Here is a 10,172-nt window from a genome sequence, read left to right as displayed (position 1 = left end):
GAATGTAAATTATCATCTTGTACATAATACACACAAGTCCTACATATACACTACTTCACTACTTGGATCAAAGTTGTATCGAGGCTAACAAACACTAAGGAGATAATGCCAACATGGTTATAATGTTCATCACTTCATCTAGATATGAAAAATTACCCTTCAATATACATGGTAAGATTAAACTAACGTATACAATACTCATGTCTAATGAATTTCACTTACACCCAAATCACCTTCTTTTCTCAGTTATCGCTAATTGTCTTTTCCCTGTGATCTGATCACTTATTTCAATTGATACTGCAAGTTGGTTCTTCAAGAATTGCAGGTCGCATCAAAAAGGTTGATCAGGTGAGATAAAAATATCAGATACATGGGTTATCATTTAAAGTGATCGTAGTCCAATGATCTCAAAAAGTATTATCCTTGTAGCAACTTTAAGTGCATACCAGTTTAGCGGTAAAAATAGAGCATAAATCATCAAACTTATGATACGGATTGCTATAGTTGGAGTTAAAAATATTGCATTCTTAAGGGGGTGATCACCAATATACATATATCAGCCAATCAGAATAAAAACCAAAACACTAAAAGTTAGTACGATAAGACATTATGAAACTTAACTTTTACGGTCAATCAAGCGTGTTTGACTTCGGAAAGTCTAACAACCTACTTTTTGAACTTTGAATTGATGTAAATTTATCTCATTCCAGTTCTCATTACATGACATAGAAAGCGCCAAAAAAAAACAGTTACATATTTAAGAGGCGCTATATACAATATCAAAGAGTCCTACTACAACAACAGGTGACATACTTGTAATACATTTTAAAAACATGATAATTTCTATGAATCCATTAAAAAGAAAACAAGTGAAAAGTAAATCCAAATGGGAAGCAAGCAAAATTATCACACGATTCATATTCAAACCCGAGGATACTGACAGATAACTCAAGATCCTGAATACAAAACTTATCATTTTCACAAGTACCCACCTCACTCTCATAATTTGGTCGTAGAAATTAGCTCACTAATTTTTAACCAAAACAATGACTACGTGATTACGTGATTTTGAATATAGGATCTTGAATAATGAATACTCATTACGTGGTTACGTGTTTTAATTATAGTATTTTATGTGAAACAACACTAAGTAGATATATTATGTATTATTGAAATATGTAATCACGTAATAAGCGTACTTGTAAATTGTAATAACATTAGTTATAACAAATCATATTTAATGTGTAACCACGTAATAAATTTATATTGAATGTGTACTCACATAATGGATTTCATTATAGTATTTTTATTATTGAAATGTGTAATCACGTAATAAACATAATTGCAATAATATCAGTTATAACAAATCATATTGAATGTGTAATCTCGTAATGGATTTATATTGAATTTGTAACCACGTAATGGTTTATGTTGAAGGTGTAATCACGTAATGGACTAATGGGTATTCCAATTCCTATAATTTATTTATAAGAAAACTATAACAATATAGGCTGCTCGAATTAAATATAAAAATGAAATACTCGTTAATAAGGTATATATATATATATATATATTTTTTAAAAAGTACTAATATATTAAAAAATTATAGCCGTTTGAAAATTAAGGTGGGAAGTTATTCAAGTGAGAAATGACTAAATTACCCTTCATACCAGTGACACTTGTCCTCCTATTCTAATTACGTACACTTGCTACCTAAATTTGCTCTTGTATGTGATCCAACCACATTAAAAGAAATTAATAACTTTTATAGTTTAGCGACAAATACGATTCGTCACGTTTTTACCTTATCTAACAAATAGGGCTTCAAATGAACCCAACGTTCGGCGAACAGTTCATGAACCGTTCGGCGAGATGTTTGTTTATGTTCGTTCGTTTATTAAAAAAACGAACACAAACAAGAAATTTCATTCGTTTAGTTAAATGAACAAACATGAACAGAGGGCGCATTCATTCATTTATGTTTGTGAATGTTCGGTAACGTGTTCGTTTGTGTTCAATAGTTCATTAGTGTTTTTAGCTTTTATATTTTAGTTAAGTACTTTAAAATTCCGACAAATAAAATATTTAATAAGTGTCAGTGTATTATATATTTTGTTTATGAATGTTTGTTTGTTACCATTTGTGTTCATGAACATTAGTTTGTGCTCATTTGTGCTCATCAACCTTCGTTTTCATTCATTGCCTAAAATTAACAAACACAAACGAACACGAACAAGTTCATTTCCTTAACAAACAAACACGAACAAAAAACCTCGTTCGGTAAGCGTTCATGAACAGTTCGTGAACACGTATATTTCTTAACAAACGAACACGAACAAGGACATGTTCGTGTTCGTTCGGTTCATTTGCAGCCCTACTAACAAATACGATCCGTCACATTATTACCTTATCTGACACCATTTTAGGGGCGGACCCACTTGGATCCGTGGGTGGACGGGCGCACCCCATAAACTTTTGGTTTTATAAGTATATGTACGATTCAATTTTGACTCCGCACCCCATGAAATTGACAATGAAAGAATAGTGGAAGTAAAATGTGTTTGACCTAAAAAAAGAGAGTAAAAATGGTGTTCATCGGATTAGTTGCAGGTGGGGCAAAATATTCGAGAAGAAGACCTTATTTAGAATAGGGGCAGTTTTGTAATTTTACATAGTCACTCAAAATCCTTGTTGCAGAATGACACACGTGATCCTTTACCTTTTCAATAACTTTATTTACTATTACTCAATTCATTATTTTTTACTTTTTTATCTTATTAAATTATTAGTTTGATTAAAGATTCATATCTCTCAATATTAATTATATATGTATTCTATATCATTTCTATTTGAAATGATCCTAGAAAAAAAACTCAAATTAATTGTTACTAAGGTAACTGATTGATACAAATGTAAAAAATGTATATTAGGAGTCCTTGATTAAAATTTTCTAGTTTTGTCTCTTGATTAATTTTTTTTTTTTGTTGTTTTAAACTTTTAGTTAATGATTTTGTTGTTTTATTTAAAGTTTTGTTTGTTTAAATGATTAGGAACAAGTAATCAACATTTAAAACTAGGGCTTAAATGCTTGAAACTTAAAATTGAAAATTATAGACTATGGTTGATGGCTTAAATGTTTGAAACTTAAAATTGAAAATTATAGACTATGGTTGATGATTGTTTATTTGTTTAAGTGTTTAGTGCTGTTTTATAGACTTATGGAACGATTTATATGTGAAAGGAACCATGAGTAGAGATCTTAGGAAAATCGCTGTAGATGGTGTTTTGGTTAGATTTAAAAAAATGAAAACCCGTAGGGTCCAATTTTAAATATGTTTGTAATCACATTTTCACACTTTGACGTGCTTTTAATGAATATTTAAATTTTAGTTTGATATTATTTTATTTTACATGACCCGACCCGCTATAAACCGAATTTTTGTTATATAGCCAGAAAAAAATATTTTGCATCCCCAGAAAAAAATTTTGGATCCGCCACTCCACCATTTAATTACTTTTTATTATAAGAAGATAACTATTTTGAAAGAGTTAAATGCTTGGTTGGTCCCTGTGGTTTGCAAAAAGTTCAAACTTGGTCCTAGTGGTTTACTAATTACACGCATGGTCCCAAAAGTTGTCAAAAATGAACTCGGTTGGTCCCCTGACCAAACCTCTGTTAAATTTCTCAGTTAACTATATGTGAAATGACTATATTACCCTTAAACAATTAAAAAAAATAAAAAACCAATAAAAAGGACTCATCTTCTTCAACCTCCCATCCCCTGTGCTTCCCCCTCTCTTTAAAACCCACCAGGCCACCATCTCCACCTTCAATCCATCACCAACACCTCCACCAGGGGCGTACCCACCCTAAGCCAAGGGTGGGCGGGCGCACCCCATGAAAAAAAAAATTAGTGTTATTTTTCGCCGAAAATCCCGATCGCACCCCTTGGAATTTTTCATCCGCACCCCTTGAAAATTTTCAACCGCCCCACTTAGAAAAAAATATTTATTAACCACTTATTCACTTAATTATTTAATCCAATCAAAGCCCAATCTGCAATCAATTTTTATTAACACAAGCCCAAACCCAACCTAAAAAAATTTGAACTAAATAAAATAACCCAAACAATCCACCAATTCCATTTCCAAATCCCGCCCCCAAAAAAACTCCCAGCGACTTGACGCCATTACTCACGACCTGGTGGCTTTTTTTACCGGAAAAACCAAAATTCCGGTTGGACCGGCCCATATTACGTCAGAATTCCAATATAGAACTAGTATGGTTTATTTATTTATTTATTTATTTTGTTTTATGTGATGATTAGGAGAAAATATAGATGTGTAAGGGTTTAATATTTTTATATTTTTTTGATTTTTTTGTTGTTCTAGACTTGTAGTTAAATGATTTTGTTGTTTTATTTATAGCTTTGTTTGTTTTAATGATTAGTTACAAGTAATCAACATTTAATATTAGGGCTTGAATGTTTAAAAATATAATTGAAAGTTATGGGTTATGGTTGAACATAATTGTTTATTTTGTTTAAGTGTTTAGTGTTGTTTTATAAACTTATGGAGCAAATTATATGTGTTAGGAACAATGAGTAAGAATGTAATGAACTTATGGCGTGTTTAGTATCTTTAGATGATATTTTGGATATATTTAAAAAAAAAACTGTATGGCACAATTTTAAATACGTTTGTAATTTGTAATGACGTTTGACGTGTTTTTTATGATTTATAAATTTTAGTTTGATATTCTTTTGTCTTACATGATCCGACCCGGCCCGTTATGAACCGATATTTTTATACAGCTAGGGGCCTAAAATCTTTGAAAATATTCCGCACCCCCAGGAAAAAATTCCTGAGTCCGCCACTGACCTCCACCTCCACCGTCACCTTCAACCCAGCCAAGCATTACCTTTCAATTAACAATCGCACTCCAACCCAGCCCACCCCAGGCCACTGGTGGTTGAAGAAACGGGAGAAACCGTTAATGCTTGTCTGACAGTCGGTGCCGGAAGCGATTCTGATTCGTTGGCGGCTGGTAGTTTTGGATATGCTTCTGAGCGGTTGATGAAATGGGAGAAACCGTTAACGCTTGATCTTGATCTTAATATTTCTCCGCCGGAAGTTGTTTAATCGGAAGTTTTTGTTTTGTTTTCTTTTTTAGATCAGATTTAACGGGAGATAAAAGTTGGTCTTTGTTGGAATCAAAGCAGCCTTTGCGCTGATAATGTTGAATTTCTTGTTCAGTTTGTACATTTATTTATATGATGATGATGAAAAACATAAACTCTTTTGGTTGTCGTAAGTTGTTCTGCCAAACAGATGGGTATTTTTTTTGTAATAAAATGAGTTAAATGCTTAGTTGGGTTGAAGGTTACGGTGTAGGTGGAGGTAATGGTGATGGATTGAAGATGGAGATGGTGGTCTGGTGGGTTTTAAAGAGAGAGGGAAGAACAGGGGATGGGAGGTTGAAGAAGATGAGTTCTTTTTATAGGTTTTTTTATTTTTTTTTAATTGTTTAAGGGTAATATAGTCATTTCATATATAGTTAACTGAGAAATTTAAAAAGAGGTTTGGTTAAGGGATCAACCGAGTTTATTTTTGACAATTTTTGGGACCACACGTGTAATTAGTAAACCACTAGGAACAAGTTTGAAATTTTTGTAAACCACTAGGACCAACCAAGCATTTAACTCATTTTGAAAAGACAATGAATTTTTTCTTAAAACATATTTCCCTATTTAATAAAAGAAAATTATAATTAAAGACACAAGGTTGGTCGGGTGCCGGGTGGGGGTGTCTCTAAATATTAACTGGACTGATGATGAATGATTTGAGACGGGCATGATCCAGAAGCAACAGCCCACAACAGATCAGGTAACCTGTCCTGATAGATATTCAAAAATAAAAAATGATATTTCTACAACCGCAATACTAAATTAAACAAAAATTAATAATGAAAGGATTTCATCATCGCCATCGTCTCTTCAATTCACATTCTGCATTCAAGACCGATTGAAGGCTGGACAACACAAAAAGTCTTCAACTTGATGAATTTTGTGGTCAATGGATGTAAGGTTGCTACTAATAATATTTTACATTTCTTAAGGATTATCGTTTATTAGTCTATAGTCTATCTGATGATTTTATAAAGATACAATTCCTATTTACTTCCTATATCCATCAACTTGTTCATATGTCATCAGATAAATTTGAGAACCAACTGAAACGATTTTTCTATGCCTATGATAGTTTCAATGAGAGAGAGAGAGATGACATTGCTAAATTAATAAGTTGTTTTGTAAAAATATTATACGGATAAGAAAACTACCAGAAACAAAAACGAGTACCACACTGCAAAGTGTCGCTCCCTATGCATCGCGCTGGCAGAGTAACATGTATCTCAAACTATATAAAAACAAACTTGTTACCAATGGTAAATACAATGTATACCTATATGATGTATTCCTATATAGTACCCATTTGTGTACATATATATGTATATGAAAGATTCTTGATTCCTCCATCATTGTATTCCTAAAGCTTGAATTCTCCGAATGAGTGACAAAGATAACATGTTACTTTCTTTCCATTCATCTATACTCTCTGTTTCTCGTTCTCCCGTTAACCATCGATCATGACCATCGAGTATGCTCACGATTGTCGCCATTGTTGGTCTTAGATTCGGGTTCGATTGCGTACAAGCCATTGCTAACTTCACCAACCTCCCCAATTCTTTCCGGTTATACTCTCCATCCAATCTTGGATCCACAATTTCATCATAGTTCCGATTCCGAGACTCGAATTCATGAAGCTTTTTCACCAACAACACCTCGGGCCGCCGAAAATCCACCGCCATCCGCCCACTCACCACCTCCAGGACCACCACCCCGAAACTATAAACATCCGCCATTGGTGTCGCCTCTCCTTGTTCCATGTATTCCGGAGCCATATACCCGAAAATTCCACGTACACAAACTTTTTTATCGATTACGACATGATGTCCGTGCTCATTTCGGGTTAAAAACTCCGCTAGCGCGAAGGAACCAAGCCTCGGGTTCATGTCCGGGTCAATGTATATTGCGGATGATGTGATGTTTCGGTGGATGACTTGTTCTTCCCATTCTTCGTGGAGGTATCGAATTGCGCACGCGAGTGATTTGACAATGTTGTATCGATGGTTCCATCGTAGGAAGTTTGATTTTCGATGGTTGTGATGGGACAGGAGTTGGCCTAAGAGGCGGTTAGCCGAGTAATCGTAGACTACGAGCATTTCACCTTGCTCGGTGCACCACCCTCGGAGCTGTATGAGGTTCCGGTGGCGGAGGCGCCCCAGGTTCGCAAGCTCGTTTGCGAACCTGAGGCGTAGGGCTGGGCATGTTTTCATCCCCAGCCTTTTAATGAGGATGTCATGGTTGTCGAGAACGCCGTAGTATGCGGTCCCGAAATCGACTTCAGAGAGTCGGTTGGAATCGGAGAAGTTATCGGTGGCGGAAATGATCTCTTTGTAGGTTATCTCCCTTGGCGGTTCCACCATTAGGAACGCGTTTTGGCGGCGGCTCAGTTGTGCGGTTGCGGTCATAAAATCATTGCCGCCACTGTTGTCACTTTGTTCTTGTTGCGCGGTTATGTATAAGCTTTCTTCTTTGGCTGAGGCGAAGGCGGTTGAGCTACTAGAAGCAATTCCGAATGAGGTGCTGATGGTGATGGTGGTGGCCGCCGCGGTGGTTCCACTAGTGCTGGTGGTGCTACGGGTTACGGATATGTAAGAAGGGTGGGATTTGAATGAAGGAAGATCAGGAAGGGTGGCACCAATACCACCCGAAAGTGCTTCCACGATCCATCGCATACTAGGTCGAGTTTGCGGGTCGTGGAGCGTGCATAGTAACCCGAGATGAATCAAGTTCTCCATTTCATGAAGGTTGTATGACCCGTCCGACAACCGGCTATCGGCTGCTTGCAAAACCATCTTTTCATCGGATAGTTTTCTAAACCTGTCGACAAAATTCAAAATAACTGAAAAACTGTACTGGTAAATAATACAATCATATCCAAATATATCTCTAATACGGTAATACCTGTCAAGCAGAATGATTTGATCGTCGGGAAGCGTAAGATCCACTGCTCTTCGTCCCGACGCGATTTCCAACAAAACGATACCAAAGCTAAAAACATCAGACTTCGCCGTTGCCACAGTTTTTTTCTCGAAGCTCTCGGGTGGCAAATAACCAATCGTACCCCCAATACTCGTGGTGTCCGCAAGCCGTAGTGAGTTATCGCCCATCGAAGGCGTTCGTATGCCATACCCGAGCTCATGTTCCATCCACCTAGCCAACCCGAAATCACCAAGCCGCGCATTGAAATTAGAATCAAGCATCACATTACTCGTTTTCACATCTCGGTGTATAATTTGAGCCTCAAGCTGCTCATGTAGATAAAAAAGAGCCGCGGCCAGCCCCTTCACAATTTTCATCCTCCTATCCCAATCAAGTGGCGGCGCGGCCAAATTTTTATTATTTCCCACCCGCCGAAAAAGCAACCGGTCTAGACTCCGGTTCGGCATATAGTCATAAACAAGTAGTAGTTGATCATTATTAACACACCATCCGCGGAGTGGGACCAGATTGCGGTGGCGCAGATGTGCCACCGCAACTAGTTCTGCCGCGAAACTCTTTTCAAAGCGGGACCCTGTTTCCGTCAAACACTTGACGGCTGCAAGGGTCCCGTCACTCGGCAGGACGGCTCGAAAAACTCTCCCGAAGCCGCCACTGCCGAGAATTTGATCCTCACTAAAGCCTTTGGTGGCTATGTAAAGCTCGGAGTATGTAAATGTTTTCGGGCTATGGGTAGCGACACTCGTCTCCTTAGAAAGTTGTACTCCGTCGGTGTCGTGGAAGACCGCGGCCGATGGTTTAATGCAGGAACCGCATAACCGAATGTCACGTTTCGAGTTTAAAAACCGGTGAAGGGTGTTGCGGAGGGCCTCATGGAGGTGAGTACCACATGATCTTTGCTTAGGTGGCGGTGGTGGTGACGGTGGCGGTTTTGAGGGGTGGTGGTGGTCAAATTGGTTTGTGTCATCGCCGTCGGATGGTAAGACAAAGCATAGGTGGTGGAGGTGCATGGTGGCGTTGGGTGGTGATAGTGGTGGTGATCAATTATGATTGTGAAGATTGAAATGGATAAATACTAAATAGGTGAACACAAAGGGGACCTTTAATGTGTTGTCACTTGTCACCAACTCATAACATAAATCATAAACAATATAAATCATAAATCATATATATATTTTTTTTAAATTATAAGTTGTAAATACAAATAAGAAATACAGGTGAAGCGGTCACTTACCCGCATTGACTTTAAGTTAGATATTTTTGTATTTAATATCAAACAAGACAAAAATATTATTTATAGAAATTGATATGATATATAATTCTATATATGGTCTATATGTGATATGGTATATCATATTTATCTACGTTTGATTTTGGATATGTAGGACTAGAAGAGGCCAAGTTATTTTATGACGTGAAGAAAATAAATTGAGAATGCCGTTTAATTCCCGTCCGATTTCGACCTTAGGAAAGTATAGATAGCCGAAAGCTATGTCATTTAAGACGATAGCGAGGTCCATAAAAATGATAACTACTTGACGAGTGTTTTGATACTCGACCAATGCATTAGTCGGTACAACGTCCGCTCTTCTAATAAAGGTATGAATAAATATTACGTCGATAGTAGACTCGATTCATACAATAGCTAGCATAGTGTATAGGTGATATTAGACTTGGTTTTGTATATGAATGTAATCATGGAGTTTGGTAAATGAAGTGGATTGGGTAACCGATAGGTAGGTTATGATTATTTAGGATTATTTAAGATAATCGTTTTTGTTTAAAAATAAAAGGGTTGAAAAGATTGAAAGAAAATGACATTGATTGGTTTCAAATATTGGACATTAGGGCATGATAGATGGGTTTAGAATCATTTTTTTACGTTTTTTAGTGACTATATTCAACTACGTATTTGTTGTATGTTTGAATTTTGTGTTCTCAAGTTGGCCAACAATTTCTACACTCGTGTCTTCATTGTGGTTGAAGGAGGTTGGTGAGATATGAGTAGGCAACATAAGGCTTGACTATTATTGTTTCAAAACATTTGTT

The 10,172-nt window shown here is 36.5% G+C and overlaps 1 protein-coding gene across 1 annotated transcript; it reads right to left on the bottom strand.

Moving 5' to 3' along the window:
• Window positions 1-6,287: 6,287 nt before the first annotated feature.
• Window positions 6,288-9,198, bottom strand: LOC110908578 (receptor like protein kinase S.2). Its single transcript, XM_022153520.2, has 2 exons — window positions 8,088-9,198; window positions 6,288-8,003 (listed from the first exon to the last, which is right to left on the bottom strand). The coding sequence occupies exons 1-2, from the start codon at window positions 9,131-9,133 to the stop codon at window positions 6,536-6,538; spliced, it is 2,514 nt and encodes an 837-aa protein (XP_022009212.1). The 5' UTR covers window positions 9,134-9,198; the 3' UTR covers window positions 6,288-6,535.
• Between the last annotated feature and the right edge of the window lie 974 nt (window positions 9,199-10,172).

This window comes from Helianthus annuus, chromosome 14 (genome assembly GCF_002127325.2).
Source record: "Helianthus annuus cultivar XRQ/B chromosome 14, HanXRQr2.0-SUNRISE, whole genome shotgun sequence".
Classification (NCBI taxonomy): domain Eukaryota; kingdom Viridiplantae; phylum Streptophyta; class Magnoliopsida; order Asterales; family Asteraceae; genus Helianthus; species Helianthus annuus.
The sequence above is the reverse complement of the archived record's forward strand: the minus strand, read 5'-3'. Positions and strand labels throughout refer to the sequence as shown.

Excerpts from the sequence above, each read along its gene's own strand:
- LOC110908578 (XM_022153520.2), bottom strand. The coding sequence starts at position 9,133 with ATGCACCTCCACCACCTATGCTTTGTCTTACCATCCGACGGCGATGAC. Across the intron at positions 8,004-8,087 it reads CAAATCATTCTGCTTGACAG|GTTTAGAAAACTATCCGATG; the intron begins GTATTACCGTAT and ends TTTTGTCGACAG.